The 24,718-nt window shown below is 38.9% G+C and overlaps 1 protein-coding gene across 1 annotated transcript in view; it reads right to left on the reverse strand.

The window, feature by feature from the left end:
- Positions 1-229: 229 nt before the first annotated feature.
- LOC121316191 (MAM domain-containing glycosylphosphatidylinositol anchor protein 1) overlaps positions 230-24,718 on the reverse strand; it is a 174,657-nt gene continuing 150,168 nt past the window's right edge. The window contains exons 16-18 of the mRNA XM_041251079.1: positions 18,576-18,706; positions 13,138-13,246; positions 230-2,535 (exon numbers count right to left, since the gene is read on the reverse strand). Coding sequence (XP_041107013.1) covers positions 2,444-2,535; positions 13,138-13,246; positions 18,576-18,706 — 332 coding nt within the window. The 3' untranslated portion in view covers positions 230-2,443. The remainder of the gene's footprint in view (positions 2,536-13,137; positions 13,247-18,575; positions 18,707-24,718) is intronic.

Below are 24,718 nucleotides of genomic sequence, written 5' to 3' on the forward strand. Positions count from 1 at the left end.
ATTTAATACAATCATACTGGTCCTTAACCTGGATACATGGCCACGCTTGTTTATATGCATATAGATCAGAATCAGAGTCAACCTGTTCTGTTTGAAGTACATTTTTACATTATTATTCATCATTCCTGTGATCTACCTGTTGCAGAGTGAATATGAATACTAAGGTAGAACCTATAAGAAACTAAGGATTTTTTTTCAAAAAATATATGTATATATATATATATATATAATATATATATATCTATATATATATATATATATATATATATATATATATAGACTATAGTCCACTATTTTCTATATCACATCACGCACACCTCAGGAGTGACTGCTCTGCTCTTGACTCTTGAGCTGTGTTTACACTGCCAAGGGCTTCAGTGCTCTGTGTGCAGTTAACATGGGATGGGGTGGGGATGGTTCCTTAGCTGAGTGCATTGAGCTAGGAATCGAGGGACTGCTTTGTTTAAATAGAGACTGCTGGACTTGGGTTGCCTTGAAGATCAGCAATCTTAAATGATGTGCGAGCCCTGTTGATAGAGAGTAGTCCCCCTTTTTTTTTTTTTTTTTTTTTTTTTTAGAACTGTGCAACCATATTCATTCACCAGGGTACCACATTAGCAGATATGTAAACTATAGTACAGTGCTCCCTCGATAATTCACTAATTTGGTTAATTCACTGTTGACAGTAATACTAGCTCTTCAGTACTTTTCAGACATGTTGTCTGAATACATTACAGCACGTTCTCTAAGTTCTTCTAATGCTGAGTTATTGACCATCCCAAAGGCTCAGTTCAAAACTGCTGGAAGTAGGCAGGGCATTCAGGCACAGCGCTCTGCATTTATGGAATTCTCTACTGAAACATATCAGGGACTCCACATTAGTGGCATTTTTTAAATCTAGATTAAAAACCTATTTGTTTGATGAGGCATTTGATTTTGTTTATTATATGTTCAGAACTTTGAGGTGTTTTAGAGAAGGTGCTTTATAAATCACTATTGTATTGTATTGTATTGTATTTAAAACCCTATATATTCCTGTATAAAGGGCCCTTCAGTAATTCACCATTCTTAGTGTTTAATTTGTTTTTGATATAATCACTGGGCACTAGTGCAGACACAGCTTCAGCTATAGAGAGGAGAAGTGAGTCGCAGAGCAAAGCAGTCACTGCCCCTGCCGGGCACTGGGCTTTTTGCGCTGGGATACAATATATGAGTACAATGAAGTACATGCAGCTGTAATGGAGTACATGGGATAAATGAATGTAAGCGATGAGCAGTCTCCATACACAGGGAGATGGGCACAGCACTGGTGCAGTCTGCAGTCTCCGTACACAGGGAGATGGGCACAGCACTGGTGCAGTCTGCAGTCTCCGTACACAGGGAGATGAGCACAGCACTGGTGCAGTCTGCAGTCTCCGTACACAGGGAGATGAGCACAGCACTGGTGCAGTCTGCAGTCTCCGTACACAGGGAGATGGGAACAGCACTGGCGTAGTCTGCAGTCTCCAAAAACAGGGGGATGAGCAAAGCACTGGTGCAGTCTGCAGTTTCAAAGATAGTACAGCCTAGTACTTGATAAGTAGTGGAGTCAAGCAAACAGTTCTCACCATCTTGCCATCCCGTTAAGAAAATAAGACACAGAAAGAGAGTTATTTTGACGTAACAAAGAAGAAATGTAAGTAGTTCCTCAAGAGGGCAAACAACAAACAAAAAAAAGGGAAAAATCAGTACAAACTTGTGCTTCTTTTGTTTTCCATTCTTTAAAAAAAAAAAAATCCATTGATTAGTCCTTCACCTTCTCAAACAGAAGTGCAATAAGAGGAAAGATCTTATTTTAGCAACACAAAGGGGGTCCCTTGCTTTGTTTGCTTTTTAAATCATTTCCCAGTCCTAGTCCACCACCTTGTATAACAATCAACGGATTTCAGTGCAGCTCCCCTTTACAGGTTCACACTGCTTGAAGTCTTTGGTAGATTTTTTTCAATTCGTTGGTGTCCTGGGGAGGGAGGGAGGGAGGGAGGAAGGGAGGAAGGAGGAAGAAAAGAACAGAGAAGGCGAGGATAAAAACATTCAAATGGAGGAAAAAAGGTAAAACGAAGAGTGATCGAGGAATAGAAAGTGGTGTAACGGGAAACAAGAAACAAGATGGGCTGACAAAAGAGGAAGATACAAAAAGGAGGGAGAAAAAGCAGGCTGAAAGAGTGAGATTGGGTATGAAAAAAGTGAGGATGAGAAAAAAAAGATGTGGAATAAAGGAGAGGATGGGTTCGGTATTGATTATTATGAGTTGATAGTTGAAAAAGGGTAAAAGAAAGTGAGAGAAAGATGAGAGAGATGTAGAGACAGACATAGATAAGAGAGACAGTAAGAGCAAGGGGGGGGCAGGGCAGTAGTACTCCACCGGCAGACAGGTAGGTAGGTAGGTAGTCATCTTTAGTCGTCATCATCTGTGGAACAGGGCTGTTAAGAACAGCGCGAGCAGCACAGTGTAGATCGGCAGGGAGAGAGCTGCTGAGGATCCCTTCACGGACACCGCTGGAAGGAAAGAGAGGACAGTGAGACCACACTCCCACAGCACTGTACACACACACTAGTGCATTACAACCAGGGCTTTTGACTGTTGGGTTTTCAACTGTGAGCCAATAAGAGACCATGGAAGGTGGAACTAACCCAGGGGTGAAACTCAGTACCAGGACTTGTTTTAATGCTGGTACTAGGACTTATTTTATATGTTGTTATCTACTTTTCTTCCACAACGCATGCACTCCTTCCACTTTTACACAGTCCACTAGCATTCCATCAGAAAGCAGTCATGTCACAGCAACTAATCATTAAAAAAAATTGTTATATTTATTATATTATATAATATTCTTTTCTTTGCACCATTCCAAAACAGCTAAAAGGGGGACTTGTCAGAGAAAATTGGTCCAGTCTTTGTATGTGCGACAAAAGTTTAAGCCATCTGATGTTTTTCTTGTTCAGAAAGACTTTCTTAGCTAGCATTCCTGACACCAGACCACACTCCAAGAGACACCTTCTCAGGGTGCATGCAGATACCTTCACTTCAACTTCTTTCCATTGGCACAGTAAGTGAATAGTACCGTCCGTCCTATCTCTCAAATCTGAGCGTCCTATCTCTCAAATCTTCTTATATTTCTGGATGATCTTAGATACTGTGTTTTGGCTGACATAACCTCTGTTGGTTATCTGACCACTGTTAAAACATTACCTTTATGAAGAGCAATGATGGCTGAGCGTATTTTCTGAGGAGCTATGGCTCTTCCCCCAAATCTATGTAAAAATCATGCTTATATAGCTTAAATCTACTTGTTACCACTTCTAACTGTAACTTTTTATTTACTTCTAATTGAGTAGCAAGTGTCAAAATTTGTGACATTTTCATGAGTGATATCAAAATGTCGCATTTTTTAATTTGTCAGTTTTTCGTTAAGTATATGGAAAACTACAAAGCGGTGTGTAATTAAATATGTTAATGTAACATTGTTCAGCTAGTTTCATCCAACTTTATGAAGCAGAATTATAAATTCTGGGGTGATGTAAAACTTTTGGCGATAGCTGGAAGCAGATTAAATACCTTAACATCAGCTTTTCATCTGTTTATAAGCATTCAGTGGCTACCTCCAATGATATTGACAGTGTATTTTTATTGCAATCTTTGTATGACAGACACAACAAATACACTGTCAACATGATTTGAGGTCGCCTCCGGACATTTCTAAACATGCATCAGAACTTTCTGTGGTTTATGAAAAAAGCTTCAGAACCCCAACCCTTTGTTGATGCCCCAGTCCTAATTCATTCAAAAATCTGTGCGCTGACTAAGAGAAGCTCAAACCCCACATTATCAATGCAAGCCACCTGCAAACGGGTTTAATAAATAAAAAGACAATGTATTAAAAAGATCAATATGAATTTATATGAAGTGTTATTTCCTCTTGGCAGGAAATCAATTTTTTCATAATAAAGCAGAGGGTTTTTTAGAGCCCCTTCAATATAAAAGAAGTTAAGCAAATGGTGTTCCATCTACTATATCTCTTTCAAGGTGCTTCCAAGGGTATAAAAAGCTCCCAACACAAAAGAAGAAAGTTAATTAAAGAACCAGACTTCACCTGTTACAGTTAGTTACAGTATTCCAGTGCTGGTAAGTCGAGCAGCTGTTATTGAAATGGTAACTGACTCCAGCACATCACAGCACTGGCAGACAACATAACGTTTCTGTTTCAAAAGTCTTTGACTTAATGTATCATCACCATGGAGAAATGATTCACACCATGTGATCAAACTTCACAAATGAATTACTCTATCGAGGTAGTCTCAGTCCCTTGTTGTCAAATTCCAGCTTCTTCCTGGGGTTAATGTTCTAAGAATTTAATTAAAATGAACACGTCAGCGAGTGATAATTCTAGTAGCTCAGTACTGACCTCGCCTTAGTGAATACAAGATCTCTGGGGAATAAATGTCTCCTAATCAACAATTTTATTTTGGAATCAAAACTAGATATTTTAACTCAGGGTTCCCCCCAGGAATTCTGTACAGCCGGGCAGCAGAGCATGATAGACGGCAGCATTTTCAACGCAAAAATAAAACTGCCTTACCTTAAATATATAATACGACAAAGAATGATAAGGATACTAATGAATAACAATGCACCCTAATGTAGAACCCAGGCTACACTGCTCCATTTTCCCCCTGATCCTTTGCGATCTTGTTTGTGATTCTGGCAGAGCTTGCACATCATACCACCCTATTCCTTGCTGTAAAAAAGCCATTTCTATTTTCTCTCCCCATATAACATCATACCTACTGTCATGATGTTTTATTTTTTACGTGCTGGCACCTCTTGTGGTTCATCCAATTTTTCATCATCCATTTCGGTCTGGTAATTTCCACATTCATTGTCACTATTATCGCTTAGAAAATAGTTGGTTATTTTTTTAGCAGTAATTTTAACGTTTCATCCTCTAGAAGTGCTTAAAAAGGAAAACCCACCCCTTCAACTCTCTGATTGGTTAAATGTAGTGTCAAGACGTAACACCACAACAGAGCTATCGTGTGGTTCCAAGTTTTTTTTTTCCAAGTGATCTAGTCTGCTACCAGTGCAATCAATCTTTATCGTTAAAGGCACAGTAGCAGCGCACAATTGGCCGAGCGCTTCCTGGGTGGGGAAGGCTTAGGTCAGCCAGGGTGTCCTCAGCTCACTGTGCACCAGTGACCCCTTTAGACTGGCCGGGTGCCTGCAGGCCTGTCTGTAAGTTGCCCAGAGCTGCGTGGTCCTCCAGCACTGCAGCAGCGCGATGGTGGCATCGGTGAGCCGGGTTGAAATAAAAATAATTGGGCTTTTCAAATTAGGGAGGAAATGAGAAAAATAATTAGCGATTCCAAATTTAAAAAAAAATAAAAAATAAAAAAAATAAGGAAGCAGTTTTTAAAAGATTCACCCCATGCTTTAATTAAACTACACATACATTTAAGCATCAAAAGAAACTTATCACGATTATAACACATTTATTAAAAAAAAAAAAGTATATAAATGATGGACATTGACGAAATGTTTTTTTTTTTTAATCACTCAACCATTCATCCTTGCCCATGACTCGCTTCAATGACTATGACTGAAGCACATGCACTTAATCACCGAATTAGTGAGACAGTTGATTGGACACTGGGTATAGAGTGATTTCAGCTGTTGAATTGCAAGCTTGAATAAAAGCAATAAAGAAAAAAACAATATGCCACGTGTGTCAGACACATCTTTTGGCAAACTGAGTTACAATAACAATAATTAACAACAACTGTCCTTCGTTGCGTGTGACATCAATAGCACGGCTCAGCTCTTGCATGGAAAAACAGCCCAGACTCCCCTTACCGCAGCGTGAGAGCTCAGTATGGCCCTGGCGTGGCTCGGTTGTACAGTAGAGAAGAGGACCAATAGTACAGACAATTTAAACAAGCCATCCTACAACACTGACCAAACTACTTCTCTGTTTCCTGCTACACCGGACCAAACCTTTGATTCTTTTACCTTAATTAATCAGCCAGATTTAATTTAGAAATTGACACGGGAACGAAACTTGAGTTCCATCCCATCCTGTCCCATCATAAATTTTTCCTGTCCAGTCCCATCCCGCCCTAGTTCATAAGACAAAATATACTGCATGCGCTTTAGACTAAACTGCTTCAAGAAGTTTTTTTTTTAGGATTAATAATACCACTTTAAATATCATTAATAGCTCACTTTCATCTGGTACTGTTCCCAATGCCCTTCAAGGTTGCTGTAGTACAACCATTGCTTAAAAAAACCTACTCTGGATCCTAAAATCCTTAAACAGCTTTAGGCCTATTTCTAATCTCCCCTGTCTAGCTAAAGTTTTAGAGAGAGTGGTAGCTAACCAACTTAATACCTTCCTAGCAGTACATGATATATATATATATATATATATATATATATATATATATATATATATATATATATATATATATATATATATATATGAGAAATTTCAGTCAGGTTTTCGCCCTGGCCAAACTGCTTTTATTAGAGTCGTAAATGATGTGCTCTTGCCATCACGGGCTCACACTCTGTTCTTATTCTTTTAGATCTAAGTGACACTATTGATCATCCTATTTTGACTGAACATCTTAAGAGTCATATAGGATTGTCAGGTAGTGTACTGTCCTGGATTAAATCATATCTTTCAAACAGGCTGAAGTTACATGTGGTGTCCCCCAAGGGTTCTGTTCTCGGACCAATTTTGTTTTCCCTATACATGCTGACTTGGTCAATATTATCCATAGACATGAGATCAATTTGCATTGTTATGCTGAGATTATCTTTGTTTCTAAAACTGGTTGCTACTTTATCTTAAAATATTCTGACTACCTGCCTCGCTGATATTAAGCTACTGATGTCAGACAACTTTTTATTGTTAAATTCAGATAAAACAGAGGTATACTTTTGGGATCAAAGAGTCAACTAAACAATAAAAAAAACATGTGTTTTTCCAGTGGACAGCTTCCCTTTCTCACTGAAAGCTGAAATGAGGAACAGGTGTAATTTTTGACCCAGATCTTTCATTGGAACCGCATATTAGGAATGTAACCAAAGTGTCATTTTTTTCACCTTACAAATATTGCTAAAGTAAGACGCTTTCTTTCGCTGCAGGATGCTGAGAGATTGATGCATGCCTTTGTATCATCTAGGCTTGATTATTGCAACGCCCTGTTCTCAGGTATCCCAAGCTATGTTTTATCCTAATTGCAGCTTGTGCAAAATGCTGCGGCCAGGGTTTTAACAAGAGCAAAAAAAATGAACATATTTCCCCTGTGCTAGCAGCCCTGCATTGGCTCCCAGTGTGGTCTAGGATTGATTTTAAGGTCCTACTCTTAACCTACAAAGACTGGCCCCATCATACTTAAGGTATCTTGTAATCCCTTATATTCCTAGGCGGCCTCTGATCCCAGGGTGCTGGGCTGCTTACTGTTCCATGGGCTTTTAAGAAAAATGCAGGTGGTAGAGCATTCAGTTGTAGGGTCCCTGTACTGGGAACGCTCTCCCTGGCTCTATAAGAGGCCTCAACCATTGCAATTCTTAAGTCAAGATTGAAACCTATTTTTATGATCTATCGTTTCCATTTTAATCTGACTGTCTTTTTTTTTATTGTTTTGCTGGGTTTTTTTATGTACTAGTTTTATGGGTGTTTTTATGGCTTTTACAGTTTTATGTTGATGTTTTGAACGGTTGTTTTCTCTTAAGCGCCTTGAGATGGAGCCACGAAAAGAGCTACATAAATAACGTTTGATTTGATTTGATTTGATACCATGCAATAGAAAGAAGGTAATACATGGTGCTAATACAAAAACAACCCAGCAGGGAGAATAGCTGCTTTTTTTAAATGTATTTGTTTGGTCGCAATAACAGTATTTGTGTATTTCCTTTTCTCTCCAGGCAAGCCAGTGTACACGACAGTGTTGTGTGATGCTCTGTCGTTACAGAATCTGTCACGACGGGGAGATGAGGCTAAACTCTACACCCATGAATGCTCATTTGAATCATGCTTTAGATGCTCAAGTGTTCAGGGTCATCGGTTCATGTTTAGCCTTCGCCCTGTTGCCAGCCCTTTTAAAGATTTACCATCGTAGAAGCATAATAAGGCATAGTGAAACCATGGTAAATTAGGATAAGCATTGTAAAGCCCAGAGAGTTATGGTAACGATAATAAATAGTTATAAAAATCTCAATGAAATCTAAAATTAGAACCCCCTCTAACTATAACCTTGCTATTGTGTGTTAATATTTTACCCTTTATTCAATAGTTTAGGTGGGACTATAATCCCACAACTCACTTTAGAGAGGATGTCAAACAAGGGCGGTCTGCAGGTAAGACAAATACACTTATAAAATATAAATTACTTTGAGTTATTTGATAATGTCAGATTGTTGTTGATTGCTACTCAATAATTGTGTAAACAAGTAAAAAAACAAGGCATTGTTTTGTGCTCAGTAATTAACACACTTTATTCCATTTAATTAATACCTAACAACTTCAAAATTATTAGTATCACCACACCGCTATTCCATACTATATATAGTTATATATATATATAGTATAGTGTGAACAGTGAAGAAAGGGCCACGTACTTGTGTACATTATGCAACAAGAGTTAATATTTCTCCAATGGTAGACTCTCCTGTTTAATTAATAATAACCCCAATGCAGTACAGCTGTAATCAGCAGTTCTGCGACATGTTGAATTCATTTCATTTGTTTCTGTTGTTTAATTACCTCATCCCTCTGTCCCTGTTCTATCAGATGCCTTCAAGGTGGCTTCTGCTTCTCTGTTTATATATTAGAATAAATTAATAAATTATTTACCATATACCATTTGATTGTGATTTAAAATCACCATCACAAATTCCTCTTTCTTTGTTTAACACTTCACATGAGGCGTTTTAAAGGGATTTTTGTATTCTGGTTTACAATGACAAATTGTTACCATGGTTCCTAACTTTACTAGCTGAAGGACATTTTAGCCAGTAAACATTCCTTAATGAGAGTTCTGAATAATTGTATGCTATTCTGTATAATTGTGATTATTAGGAATATGGATAGCTTTCCTTAATTGCACTGAAATATCCATTAACCTCTGTGTTACATATTAGTCTTACTGAAGCAGGGCAATATTTCTATTCCATGTAAATCAGATCCTCAGGGAGAGAACAAAGCTAATTTAAATCTGCAAATGAGTCACAAGACTAAAGTTGGGAAAAAAAACATCTATTTAATCTCCAAACTGTTCTTACCAGACATATTTTTTTTAAATGTATATATTTTTTGCTTTTCTGTACTGGCGTATTATGCAAGGAATCACTGGAAAGAAAAAAAAAAGGAAACTCTACCAGTCTTCCCACAAAACAAGTTTACTTTTCAGACACACTTCTGAAAATCTATTAAATGATTGCCCATCCCTGCAGGCAATGAGTCTCTCTGCTATGGGAATAAAAGAGCACGCTGAAACACTGAAAAAAAGAATGATTGGACATCATTATGAAGGTTTAATTATGAATCTGACTCTATGTCCCTGAATATCAAAACTTTTCCAACAGTCTGGGAGAGCTTTTGTGGCAGTGTTTTAAGTTTCCGACTGTTTCTCGTGTTCTGAGCAAAAATAAAAAATCGGTAGGAAGGATGAGAAGAGTCGCAAAACCCCAATTCTGACACTGTGAAGAATGTTATGCAAATTAAGTGGGTGCCTAATTAACATATCCCTCCATGCAAAAATCAAAAGGGTTAAGGTAGTCGGATTGAGTATCTTCATCTAAAGTGGTTCAATTTGTTTCAGAGTCCCAATGCAGGTGGAAACCTATTACAAACAGGCTCTATGCTAAAATAAAAAGGGTCTGCTGTGGGTGGAGTGATTCTGACTATACTACCAGTGATGGTGCCCAATGTGGTGCTAGGGATTGCTGTGAATTTAGAGGATGAAAGGGATAAGCTATGATATTGTATTTATGTGATGAACTTAAAGAGAATTTAGAGTCAACACCCTGAGGTGTCCTGTATTGCCAGTATCACTCACAGCCCTGTCATTCTTTGCCAATGGTTGTTTGTGTGTGTGATATCATATTATACCAGGGGTCGGCAACCTTTTTGTGCAAAGGAGCCAAACTCAGTGGTCTGCAAAGAGCCAATCATAAACACACAATGCATGTACTTTACTGTGCACTTCTTTATTGTGACTTCTGCTGCATCATTTTGTTCAGTTCTTTGAAGTCATTCAGGCTTTCTTCTGTTCATCTTGAATGAACATTGTTTTTTAATGTGATTCAAGTGGGAGAATGCCTGTTCACATGTATAGGTGGAGCCAAACATCGTTAAGAGAGACAAACTGGTATTCTACATTGTGCCGTATGTAAGTGGAAATTCAATGCAAGTTTGCAGAATGAGGTTAAATCTTCACACTCCGATTTCTTCAAATCAGTCTATTTGTGCAGTTTTGCTAGTTCTGCGTGTTGCCGAGCAAGACTTTCCAGATTTGAATTTATAGTGCAAAACTTTTCAACCCAAATGTCTTTCTCCTTGAAGTCAGCAACTTCCAGCTCCAAATCTGCCCAGAATCACTGTCAAGTCCAGTGCTTCCACACAAGTTTCATGGGGACGAATCATAAACTTGAACAAAGTGCTGTGTCTGCAAAAGTCCACAAAACGAGACTTTAACAACATTAGCAGATCAGCTGTAAACGCCACAAGCTGCTGCAGATCTAGACTGTTGCTAGGATCCTCTACCATGCATGCATCTCAAAACATTTGCAACATATTAAAGTGAGTCAGACTGCCAGTCTCGATATCTCTGATGAACAGATTCAATTTGGATTCAAATGCAAAAACTACCTGCTGTACAGACAGGATGGTGTTCCCTTGCCCTTGAAGTTTAACATTAAGTTTCAAATTGTAGTGTAGTGCAGCCTAGTGTCTTGCGAGACCTAGAGAGGCAGAGCTAAGATGACAAGTAGTATGAAAACAATGTGTTACAGTGAGCAAAACACTGTTTATGAGTTATTAATGTGTATTAATAAAGACTTGCTTATACAAACTCTAAGTGAGTGATTATCAACAACACTGCACAAGTGATCTGCAATGTACACAAGATAATAAAATCTTCCTTTCTATTTACTTACATTGTCAACCTGATCCACCATTTTCACAGCTCGGTCGGGGAACTGTTTTTGCAGATGAAGGCATATCTTGAATTTGTTGCAAAATGTTGTCTTTGTTGGACAATTCTTCAAACAGCTCTTTGGCTATATTAAGCATACATCTCTTCACATATTTGCCATCAGTGAAAGGCTTGCCCTTGTGAACAATCGCTAAAAAGAGGGCAAAACCTGCTAAATTTAAACTTCCACCTTTATTTGACCATGCCAGTAGTTTACTTTGCCCCGCTTTCATTTTTCTTTGGAGCTCCTTGCAAGTATTTTTCCACTCCTCCCCTGGGTATTACATGTTTTGTCATGAGATGTCGTTGTAAATTCAACTTTTTGTTAGAAGCCAGTCGTTCACTGCATACGAGTGGAAATCCTGACCTCCACAAAAGCGTACCTATCAGTCCATTCTGGCTGAAAAGAACGGTATTACTCATCTGACTTCCTTCTTTTTGCCATAAAAGCAGCAAAAAAAGGCGGGGTTGTAGATTGTGACTCGTGTGCATATTGTTTGTTGACAGATCTCTCGACCAATCAAAGCACGGTGAAACAGACCCCAGGAAAATAAGCACCAATAAGAGCAGCAGGTAGGTGGATGTAAGAATAAATACATAAATAAAGCGAGATATCACATCCTGAGTTGGTGATTTGTAGATTTTATTTGTGTGTGTGTATTTGTGAATTACTAGAGACTCAAGGCTCATATTTGGTTACTCGAAGAGCCAGGTATGGCTCACGAGCCATAGGTTGCCAACCTCTGAATTATACGCTCACATGTTATTAATTTTCATAAAGTGCAAATGGCTATGGAGGACATTTTATGCCAAAATGAAAACTAAATACATAAACAAATGTCTATATATGTATGTCTATATTTATTTATGTATTCATTCATTTTTCATTTTGGCATAAAATGTCCTCCATAACCGGGTACATGCAACAAAATGTAATTAATACAGAACACACATTTACAAAATGAGGCTACATTAAAATGAGCGCTCTAACGTTACTTTTTTTTTCTGTCCTGACGTACTTGTTTTATTATTATGTACTATTAAATGTATATTCTCTTGTGTCTCCATGTCTCTTTAAACACGTCTGTTTTGTTTTTCTCAACCTTTACAACCTTTCAATCCCACCTGTCCATTGACTGAAATCCTGAAGTGACTCCAATCATTCTCAGTACTGATGTCATTCTTTGCAGACCAAGCTGTTGTGTGACTGATTTGTGCATTTGTAACCAGCCCCATATAAAAAACACATTACTGAAGACTGAATTAGATTAATTTGCTGAACACTAATTAAGAATCAGAACTCCCTATAAACCAACACAAACAGATACAGGCATGTTGCAAATATATACACGCTGCCAGATTTTCACCAGTCATAGAGTTGGTTCATACTTCTGTCGCAGATGAATGCGATACGGCAGGCGCAGACAGCTATAAAAGCTGTGCAGCTTCACTCATACTATGCAGCAAATGTTGACATTTTTCAACATTATCCAACCCTGTGTGACTTCAGGTTGCAGATGCATGAGAAAAGGCTGTACGACTTTTCAAAAAATACGCACATCGCAAGAGTGTGGATCACATAATTCCGAGCTGTCGCACAGAGTATAAACTGAAGTATGAACCAGCCCTTATAATTCAGAACTCAGAATATTTGTGTTGTTTGTTTGTAACCTGCAGAGGTCTGTAGAGCAGTCAGTATCGTCAGTCCAGAAGGAGTGTCCTAGAATACAACAGCTCCATCAAAAGGAAGAACGCCACTCTCCACACAAGGTCTTACCTTCAGACATTGTTTCCCTGTTCATTGGGCATTTGCCTCTCGCCACATAGACGTCAGAAGGAGTGTCCTAGAATACAACAGCTCCATCAAAAGGAAGAAACGCCACTCTCCACACAAGGTCTTACCTTCAGACATTGTTTCCCTGTTCATTGGGCATTTGCCTCTCGCCACATAGACGTCATCAATTGCAATGTCCCCCTCGTAGCCACTACCTCGAACACCCTCAAATACAACCTGCAGTTATAGAGAGAGAGACAGAGAGGGAGACAGGTCTATGATTACTTTAGGCAGTCTAAATGGGCACGTGTGTGTGTGTGCGTGTCTGTCCGTCATCAACACGTCACTCTCTTATAAACAAAGATGAAAAAATGATACCTATGCCCAGAATAAAGCTTTACGTTACAATGCTTCTGGGTGCTGGGACCACCTTCAGAAAGAGTTAAACGCTGTACCCTGGTATCTCTGCATGATTTCAAGCACATAATTGATAATTATGTAACAGAAATCTGTTCCTGTTTTACCTAATATTTTAATATTTTTGTGAACTTGCAGATAACGATTTTGTAATTCAACTGGATAGTGAGTGTGTGTGTGTATGTGTGTTGGTATCTATTTGCCATCTTCTCGACCAGGTCTTACTTGTAAAAGAGTTTCGTAGACTCAAGTGACTTTCTGGTAAGATAAAGGTAAAATACATTGAAAAATGAAAATATTCAGACGCAGCCTGTATGTGCTCAATGTATGTGGACATTAAAACATTGTACGACTTGAAGGGGTGGGTAAATAGTCTTCTCATACTAAAAAGCCACACAATTGACCAAAAAGTAACCCACCATGCACTGTATTTTATTTTAAAATAATGTGTTATGCCTCATATTAACAGAGGTCCATATTGTTAAGAAACAAAACAAGTTTTTTGGAAAAAGTAAACGTGAACACACACCTACACAACAAGTAAGGCTTGAAGTTTTCAGGTTTGATTTTTAATCATGTGATTTTTAAACAAATTCAGCTGATTCTGTTTCACAGTTAACTCAGAAAAAGCTGTTAATTAAAAACAATCTTTGATTTTACCTTCATATCTTGCCTGAGCTTAGTTCTGGACCATTTAATTTTATTTCAAACAGAGCTGACAAATGATGTCAATTGTTCATCCAATGTTTTATATGTTTTTATTTTCATCAGATTGAACCCCAATTTGGTTATCTGCAATCATTGCCTTTTACTGAATTGTAGAAGGGCTACAGGACGCCTGAGTTTACAGAATGTCCCAATGTCCTGTAAAACAATCGGAAGATCTCTGAGAAAATGATCTGGGGTAATAACAAATGGACGGTTCTCACGGGACTAAATTTCACCGATGTCGGTAAAAATTCAGAAATCTTCTGTTTATGTGGTGATTTTTAGTCCTGTGCGAACGTTTGTATTTCAAATAGGTTTATTTGTACCTTGTACTGTTGTTGTGGACTATTTCATTATTGGCGTGAGATGGGATGTCTGTGGTTCAGTTTTGTGTACCATGTAAAACATTTCTGGGGGTGCTCCTGGTACCATTGACTGTATTTCTGAAATATACTTGTGTGTAGTAAAAGTACGGCTGTATTTCTTTCACTTCCAAAAAATGCTTATTTCACAGCATTTGGTGGTATAAAAATAGGTATTACAAGATATTTTGCAATTACATATGTTTATTTAAGTAGAAAAAATAGCGTTGTCACACTCAAAATTATCACACAACAAATGTGCCTAAATATTTAATGCTTACTTGAAAAACAATAACTTGTAGAATATTTATTTAATTAAGTAATAAAACCAAATGCTGTTTATTGTTATAAAAGTTCTGTGATAAAGTGTGTGGTAAATTGATGGATGGCAGGTACATAGGGCCACGCCTGGAAAGAGGCATATACCCTTTTTGACCACTGAGATAAGAAATGTAGATCAGTGAGTGTGATAGAGAGCGAATGAATCCGAGTCAACAATCTGCCTCCCGACCTGTGATGGCGTTGTGTAACAGGAACAGTGTGCCCTGGACTGGGTGGTTTAACAATTCAATCCAGGGTCAGTTTGAAGTTGGCAATCCAGAAAGGAGGCAGAGCCACCTTACCAGAAGTCATCAACCTAATACAGTAGGTGATGTGTCAGTCACAGATTGGGGAAGACAAAGAGGGCGGGACTGAATGTATATCAGGGTGCGTGGCCGAGCGATCTGTTGCATATACAGTATAATACATAACTAGTTAATGCTATGTCTCCAGAAGACATACCTCTCTGAATTATTATCCTATCAGCTGGGGTTTGGAAGATACATGGGTTGGATTAAGTGACGCTCATTCAGTTTTTACAGGCGTCCAGTAGAAGTTTAACTAATTCTCTGCTCTGAGATGATGGAACAGCACAGTTTGCTGTGACAAATCAGCTGTGTGGGTGCCATGCCCTTACCACTTTCTGCCCGTAGTGAGATGTGTAGTTTTCAAGAGGCTGGCTTGTACACATAAAACATCAATCCTTCAATTCAAAGCGGCCATTTAGCTTAGAGTAAGATTCTTTCTTAAAATGCGTTATTCATTTAGTACAAATATATTGCCAATTTAAATTACGAAAGCTCAAAGTCAGCAGAGGTATAAAAAAAAAAAAAATCAAAGATGGCCACTGGATAAATAAAAAAGGTGTTTTTTACACAATTAAATGTTTTAATTTTAGATAGGTTTAAGTTATATGAAAACTGATTATAATAATCGTTTCGATCTTTTTTTTGATAAAATGCTGGATTGGCAGGAGCACGTTTCGGAGGACGCGTGCTCCAGCCTCCATTCCCCGAGTTGGCAGGGGGGGTTGCGAGCGGTGAGCCGAGGATACAGATAATAATTGGGCACACTAAATTGGGGAGAAAACCAGGGTAAAAAATTGGAGACGACAATTAAAAAAAAAAAAAAAAAAGGAAGAACGATGTTGATAAAAGCACAGCATGCTATCTTGTTGTAAACTGGCCCAATTAATGCCTGCTTTTTCTCATTCATGATTTTTTTCTAAAATGACACCCCTGCTGTCAGAGGAGAAAGTTGCAGTGAGACTGCCTGTGTAAAACAATGGGCGTGGCAGGCAGAGAGAGGTAGACTGATGCTAAGTTGCTTCACTGAACTGGGACAGAACACAAGTCCACACTGGGAGGCCCAGAGGCCCATGACCCAAAATCGGTTCCATGCGGCCAGCCGCAGAGAACTGATATCCCCAGCCAAGTGGGCTGCATTTTCACACAGCGCCTTGTGGTATGTGCGTGTGTCCTTCTGAGTGGACCTGATGGAAAACCGCCAACTCTCAAACAACCAAATGTACACAGAACAATTTAAAATTAAAACTCCATCCTTCCACCTTTGCCTTTTACATTTTAGAATACTAATTAAAAGATAATGATACAAATGCAAACATGCAAAAGATATAATTATATCCCCTACCATTGCACAGATATTAATGGTTGAAAATTGAAGTTTAACATGAAAATAAATTTGAAACCATAACTACTGCGACATTATTGTGCCGCTATATCAGAGGTAGGCTTTCTACAGCACATTAACACAATGTTCTTGTATTACTTCAGTGCCTATAACCTTCTGATTTGGTAACTAAAGTGTAATTGTCTGCTAGCACAGCCACATGTTCTATTTAAGTTTAGGGTGGTTATACCATAATTAGGGTTTATGTTTTGCTGTGCTACAGTCCCCTCATTGTTCCATCAGTGATAATGCAATATTCTCAAGGGAGAATATTGAATCACTAGGTGGGGTCGAGCAGGTCCAGGTTTTCACAAAACTCCACAGCTCAGCATCAACACAGCAGGTCCACGATACTATACTTCTCACATGCTCTGAGAGGTTGGCGCTCTATTTTCTGCAGCACCTGGTATGTCACAGTAAAGCACTGTCAGAAGAAATCTGAAGCACAGTCTGTGTCAGTCAGTCAGCTGGAAATGAGAACAAGTATACCACCTCATTCTTTCCCTGAGTCTCTTTCTGTCTCTCTCTCGCTAATAATATCTATACCGGGCAGCTCTGCGTTTCAGATAGAATCAGCACAGAGATTTATACATGTTTACTCCACTTTTATTAATATAGCAAAAGGAGCAATCAGATGAACAGAAGACCTGCAAAACAAAATCTCTCTGGGCTGATCCACTGAACTGAAATGCAGGTCCCTCGGTTTTGACTGTTGAGATGGGGACGTGAGACTGGCAGCAACATCTTCATGGGCTCACTAGCTCAGCTTCTAGTGAAAAACTATAATCCTATAATCTTGTGGCACATAAATCTGAAGATTATTCCATTCATTCACCCATTAATACATACCTCACCCCACCCCCCCCCCCCCCCACCCCCCCCAAGGACAGATGGACAAAGTCACCACTGCCAGAAGATTTATGGTATTGCATGCATTACTGTCATGTAATACATTACTGTATGCAATTACATCACCAGGTATAATGTACTTTGATCAATTCCCCAGTTGCATCCTTACAGATCTATGCCGAGCATCAAAAGAAACTTATCACTATTATAACACATTTATTTTCAGAAAAAAATAAGATATATAAATGACGGACATTGATGAAAGATTTTTGGTTTCTTTATAATCACTTGATCATTCATCCTTGAGCACAACACATTTGAGTGAGTAAATAACAATAATAATAATAATAATAATAATAATAATAATAATAATAATAATAATAATAATAATAATAATAATAATCTTTATTTTTATATAGCGCCTTTCATAGTGGACCACCATCACAAAGCGCTTTACAAGATACGAGACTAGGGTGTGTGAACTATGCATCAGCTGCAGAGTCACTTACAACGTCTTATCTGAAAGACGGAGCACAAAGAGGTTAAGTGACTTGCTCGGGGTCACACAGTGAGTGAGTGGCTGAGCTGGGATTTGAACCAGGTATGTCCTTGTTGCAAGCCTGTTTCTTTAACCACTACGACTGAAGTATATGAACTTAATGAACTCACCTAATTAGTGAGACGGTTGATTGGACACTGGATATGGAGTGATTTCAGCTGTTGAATTGAAAGCTTGAATAAAAGCAATAAAGAAAATCACAGAAAATGTCAAGAGAGCCACGCCTTCATGCAATTAGCATGTTGGAGGCTGGACTAAGGCAGCGTACTGTGGCTTGCCGTCTCGGGTGCTTACAGCCAGCAATTTCAAACCTGGCAAGATGGTATAGCGAAACATACTCTTTCAATGACAGGCCATGAACTGGGAGATCAAGAGTCACAACACCTGCCCAAGATCTACACATCATTTTGCAGCACCTTCGTGATGTCAATTGTTAATCAGCACTATCAAAAGTCGCTGCACCTGCTCTAAAACAGAGTTTGTCATTTTCTAGTACATCTAGTGAATTTTATCCAAATATAAGTGATAAGTTTCTTTTGATGCTCAAATATAAGTGACACGTTTCTTTTGATGCTCAGTATACCAACAGATCAAGAGATTGTCTCTGTACCTGTGGGGGCTGCATGTGTAAGAGTGTTGCATGGGTGTGATGAAAGTGTACCTGGAATGGCCCACGGGGGTTGATTGTGATGTTGGCCTGTTGCCAGTCGGGTCCCTGGTTTCCAGAGAGAGTCCAGACCTGCATGTCGAGAGCCCCGACACTCTTCACCCTTAAGAGCACGTTCAGGGAGCCTGCGGGGACAGGGGGAAACACATGAGTCAAAGACACAACAAGCAGAGCTGGACATTGTCCTGATACTGCTCTGGAGGACTGGGTCCCTGTGAGTGATTCTCATCAGCATGGTCACAGAGCCTGCTGCACACGTATTTATTCACGTAAGAAAAAAGAAAAAAATACAATTCAAAGCATGTCACAATGTCAACGTTATCATTGCTACAGCAGGCTGGCAGTGTTCCCAGAGCTGAACTTACAGCATAGTTGTAGAACTGTCCCTAAGTGGTGGGCTCTTGGAACACCATCAACAGTTTATTTATACTGTATTGAATTAGCTGGCTCTCAGATCCTCAGTACTGAGCTCTCTATACTGTGTTGAATTAGCTGGCTCTCAGATCCCCTGCATAGAATTGTACAGTATACTGTACTGAATTAGGTGAATTAGCTGGCTCTCAGATCCTCCATAGTGTTTTCTATACTGTACTGAATTTGCCAGCTCTCCGTACTTCCTTGTTTTGACAGACTAAATATTGGGAGGACAGCGTGTGTTTGTCTTCGCCGCTCCCGAGTCAGCGCAGGGGTGGTAGCGGTGAGCTGAGCCTAAATAATAATTGGCCATTTTCAAATTGGAAGAAAATAAAAATAAATAAATAATTGGCAACAACTAAATTTAAAAAAAATAAAATAAAAAAAAAATGTCTAATTTGCTCTCACATTATTATCTGTGGTTGCATTATTAATATAAGTAATACACCATAGTTTCACAAATTAGTATGAGGATTGCAGAAATTGCTGTTAGCTTAATATTAAAGGGGATATAATTTGTTCATAAATAATTAAAGCAACAGGTAATTGGTTCTGAGTTATTATTTGAAATGGGCAATTTGCTTTTTTAATCAATATTAAAGCAGAGTGATCCCCTCATAATTCTTCTAATATGTTCACTTTAGCAATGGGTTATCATTGCTGCAGTGCCGAATAATGCAAGGCAGAGTGGGCTAGTGGTTAGAGCTGAGCGACTGGGAGGGAGGCAGTGTGGTATTGGGGTTAAAAGTGAGAGATTGAGAGGTAGTGTGATGGGTTGCTATTCTTTTGGGCATAAAAAGCAAAGAGAATGACCAAAACAGAGAAGCCCAGCAGAGACAACACAGCACTTCACATGTATAGGACCGCTGTTGAGTCCACACACTGGCAAACGACAAGTCTTAACTGAAATACTGTATGTCTGTAAATGCGAAGCTACGCAGTTTTCAGATCTGGGTCATTCCCCTGACCTTGGCTTCCATTAATAAAACTCCAGGTGAGTCAGGTGGGATTAGACTTGTCCTGCTCACTCACATCCTGGAGGCAGCACAGAAGCACAAACATACGCATGCACAGAAGCACACATGCACGCACAGAATCATACACAATTAAAGTGACACATACAGCGATCAGAATTTTCATATCCTCACAAATCTCCCAAGTCCTGGACTTATTTTTGCCGAATATCTAAACAATGTTATGTGACATCAATTATATGATAGGCATACATAACCGTTAAAAATAAAAATCAGAAGAAATCAGAAAATCTATTAGCTTGTTAGGCACGCCCTGCTCTTAATTAAAGATGATTTCAATGTATTATGATGTACAGCACATCAGACTGTTCTAGAGCTTGCTGTAATTATTCTATGCAATGCTTCTTTTGACCTGCGTTTCATCCTTCAGATAGCTGTTTCCTGGTTATTGCATGAATTTGATGAAAATCCTTCAGCTGTGTTAATACGAAAACTCTAGGCCTGCTAACAAGTGCTGGTGTGAAGTGCTGGTTCAGGAGGGACTGGAGGGCTCCATAAATCCATGTCTGGTACATTTAGAACAGCTATTTACAGAGCCCAGGCAGGGAAAGCAGCCAAGTCCAACAATATCTCTCTGTATTCCACACTCCGTCAGGGCAGGCATGGCAGTGTTAGTGCTGCCTGCCTGTTTACATCCTGAGAAGGATGCAAACCTCCAATCTTCATTTGAAGCGATTCTCCATGTTGAAAATAAACAGAAAACAAAAAAAAGTCTTCCCATCTTAAGAATAAATACAGAGCGTCTTAACCACTATGCAAAAGAGCCAGGCTCATCTGCATTTGTGGTTAGAGAGCTTGGGGCCTCATCTCATCTCCTCTAACTGACAGGGGAGAGAAACCATAATGGCAGTACATCACACAAAAGCTTGTGTTGCTCCCATGCAGGTCCTACGCACATGAGCCCCACATACGCATTGCTGGGGTGTGTGTCGATTAAATACGGATTATAAATTACTGAGTTTACTCCTCACAGAACAGAAAACATTGTACTAGTAAGTACTAGTAACTAATGGCAACTCCCTTATAAAAGTTTACCACAGCATTTTTGCACAGTGTTTTTGCAGTTTTACCATAGTTTACCCTGGTCTGCCATGTCTATGTACATGCTTTACCACACCTTGTTACTCTTTACAATGCTTACATCATGCTTTCACTATGCTTTTATACACTTTGCTAGGCTTTTACTGTGGGAAACTTTTATTAGGGCTACAATATCTAAAAGTACTGTTTTTACAAGGTGTGTATTAATAACAAATAGTGATTATAATATACTGAACAGATGATACTGTTCTTAAAGGTACAGGTAAGTAAGTTATTGCTAAAACCCAATGCTCAATGGTCAGTGACTCTCTCCTCAGGTATAAAAAGCTACTGCAGTGTATAGTTCTCAATCAAAGCCATTCTGTATTTGTGCAAACAGATTGTAATCAATCCCGCTACAGGATGTGTTTATCAGCACTAATGGCATTTACCCATGTGCTTGATGCATGTACACGCAGCTCATCTCCTTACTGTCTGCCAGAAGCTATCTCTGCTGTTTAAATGTTTTAATAACAGAGCTCAGAATCTGTACCCTCAGCTCTCCCTGTAATCAAACAGTTGTGTATTCAGATCTACCTGTCATAACCCAGAAAGACTCTGGCACTCTGAGAAATTATTTTATTTCCCTCCTCTGGGGCTTATTGAAATTTGAATGCATAATTTCTGAGCACTGAGTCAGTCATCAACTGGCCTTCGGTCCTTTTTAAAACTCTAATGATTCGAACCCAGGTTTGTGTTAATGCACTTAATTAATGTGTAACTGTAACATAAGGTGGAAGATCTTTCTGGTCGCTATGTCTCAGACATTTTCTTTAATTAAAAAAAAGCCCCAGGTACCTGTACAGTGGAGAAGGTTGGTTTGCATTTAATTAATTGTCGCATTAAAGTCAGTTTTACATTCTTTCACTATGCTATATATATTTTTTAAATAAACGTTGGATTCGATTTTGATTGTTCACTGGTTTGTGATGACCGTGTTGAGAAAGAAGCTCTATCATATCATCATTGTTGTTGTTGTAGTTTATAAGAGTCCGTCATTGCAGTGTCTCATTAAAAAGATGCTCGTTCCAAATGAGATGAAAAGAGTTTTTTTAAACATTTCTTATTTTAAAATAACAAGGGGAGGGGGAAAAAATATTGAGAATGTCAGATTGTAGTTCTACAATATACCCATTCATTTAGTCAAACATTATTACAGCCATGTCTTTACTAATGTTTCACTGTACCGTAACAGAGACAGCATCATTCATGATCTAACTGTCCCTTACAGATATTTAAAGTTATTTTACTTCTAAATAATACAGCAGTTTTTAATACAATTAATCACAAAACACTTAGAGGTAAATGTAACAGGGCGTGCAGACCACTCACAGAACATTGTAAATATTGTACTCTCTTTGTCTAGCCTATATATTGCAAGAATATTTCTGCCAATGAGGGGGCCTGTACAGTAGTTGTGACTATCTGTGCAAATGGCAACTGTAAGACACTTGTTAGACCAACCACAGATATGTATACTTTATGACTAGGCTTGCTCCTTTTTTATGTTTATTTTTCAGGGGTTCACAAAATATTGTAATAAATCATCTTTTATAGTACGTATTTAACCATGGGTTTTGCCACATTCAGTTTGAGTTATTGCTGACCAGCTGAGCTAAGCCATGATTGATTGGGGTGGAGAAACTGGTATCTAAAGTCAACAATAGGAAAGTGTTAGGTATGACTTACACCCATTTCATTTACTGTGATTTTCCTTAGCATGGATATCTCCACCCCACATTTGGTCAGATGCTAGTCAGAATAAACTTAAAATTCTTGCATTAAGTAGCATAGCCCCTGCAATCTGTTGCAGAAATAACAGTTTTCCGGATGTTTCAACAAACAAATTGAGTTGTATTATAACCACAAGAAAGCTTAAACTGCACAGCCCAGTAATCACCCAGCGTGAATTGCTAGAATTTGCATCTTCTTTGTTCATCTGCCTGAATCATATTACCAAACCTCTTTAAAGAGCCAATAAAACTGAGCAATCAGTATTACAACACATGCATGTATCCTGACGCCTGACATCCTGCTTGTACTTCACAGCCTGACAGACTGATTACAGTAGAGATACAACAGTGACACAGGGGCAGTTGGGACTAGTTTCCATCCTATTAGACATCACGTATGTTGCTTTAGGAGGTTGCTTTTTTTTTACTACGATGCATTTACCTCGGGACTTCGCGTTTGGGGCACTGTGTCTTGTCAGCGTTACAGTTTTCATTGTTTTACAGACAATAGACCTAATAATTCACCTAATACTGGTTTCCAGAGATGTTTGGAATTGATTTTAAAATTATTCCTTTAACTTTCAGCATTAATCATGGGTTGCCACCTGTGTATCTCATCGATTTTTGGTCTCTAGGTACAGTTTCTTCATACCAGGGCCCCGCGGTACAATAGACAGCAATATAACCACTATAGAACTTCAGAGCACAGTAAGTGCAGCTTCCATTACTCTCTTGAGTGAGAGTGAAGATACTTTACAGGTGCCCTGCCTGGCTACTTTAGTCCTATAGACAGAAGCCCAGAGCTGATTTATCATTGACAATCTGACAGAGAGTATCAAAAGGTGCAGCATTGTTAAAATCGAAAACTTGTTCGGAAGCAGCAATTAATTATAGTCTGGGGCCTGTGGCTGAACGCCAAGCTGTCCGGGAGCCAGCTTGTCACCTCCCCCAGCCTGGGAGTTAGCTGAGGAGCTGAGTTGAGGAGGACAGCCAAGCCAGAGCACTAATACAGCACACAACCTGCACACTGTCACTCACAAACTCAACCATATACAGAACCCAAACTGTCTCTGCCAATGTAATGAATTAGCATATGTTCAATAAAAAGCACATGACTACTGCAGTTGGCAAAGCTTGCAGTTTGAAAGCCGGATGTTATGCCAACTAGAGTACCAGTGCTAGTGCTCTTTATAATGACTATGATTGACTATGTTTTCACTATGCTTTATTTCATTTAACAGTGCTTTTCCCATGGTCTATAAGGGTTGTGCTAACTAGTCATGCAAATGATCCCCCAGATAAAGATTGAGCTGGTGTAGTGCTGTATTATGACCACCACAGGCTCAGTAAATGAAAAGTTTGTAAAGCTTGTTATTTCTGCATCTCTGCCTGCCATTAGGATTCTGTACGTATAACTCTCCTTACAAGGGAATCAACAATAATAAAGCAATCACTGAGGCTGGACAGGCTGTACAGCTACACTGCATCCCTGCCCACTGCACATCACAACAAATACCACTCTGCATGGAGAATTAGCGCTTTACATTTTCAATCCATTCTCGCTTTACAGTGCTTGCTTTTACCTTTAGAATAAGCTAATACTAAATTGAAGTTTAGAAAAACATGACTGTTGAATTATGTTGCTGTATCACATCACAATGTAAAACACAGAAGACATGCACCGTGTTGAACAGCAAGTGTTCAGTTCTCTCTTATACTGTAAGAGCACATCATCATCTGGTTATGATGAGGTTGTATAATGCACTGGTGCACACTTGGAGTATTGTAACAAAGGGAAATCGTGGCCCTGGAGAGAGTCCAACGAAGAGCAAGACTAAAGATAGGCTGAATCTATTTAGCCTAGAACAAAGAAGAA

This window comes from Polyodon spathula, chromosome 5 (genome assembly GCF_017654505.1).
Source record: "Polyodon spathula isolate WHYD16114869_AA chromosome 5, ASM1765450v1, whole genome shotgun sequence".
Taxonomy (NCBI): domain Eukaryota; kingdom Metazoa; phylum Chordata; class Actinopteri; order Acipenseriformes; family Polyodontidae; genus Polyodon; species Polyodon spathula.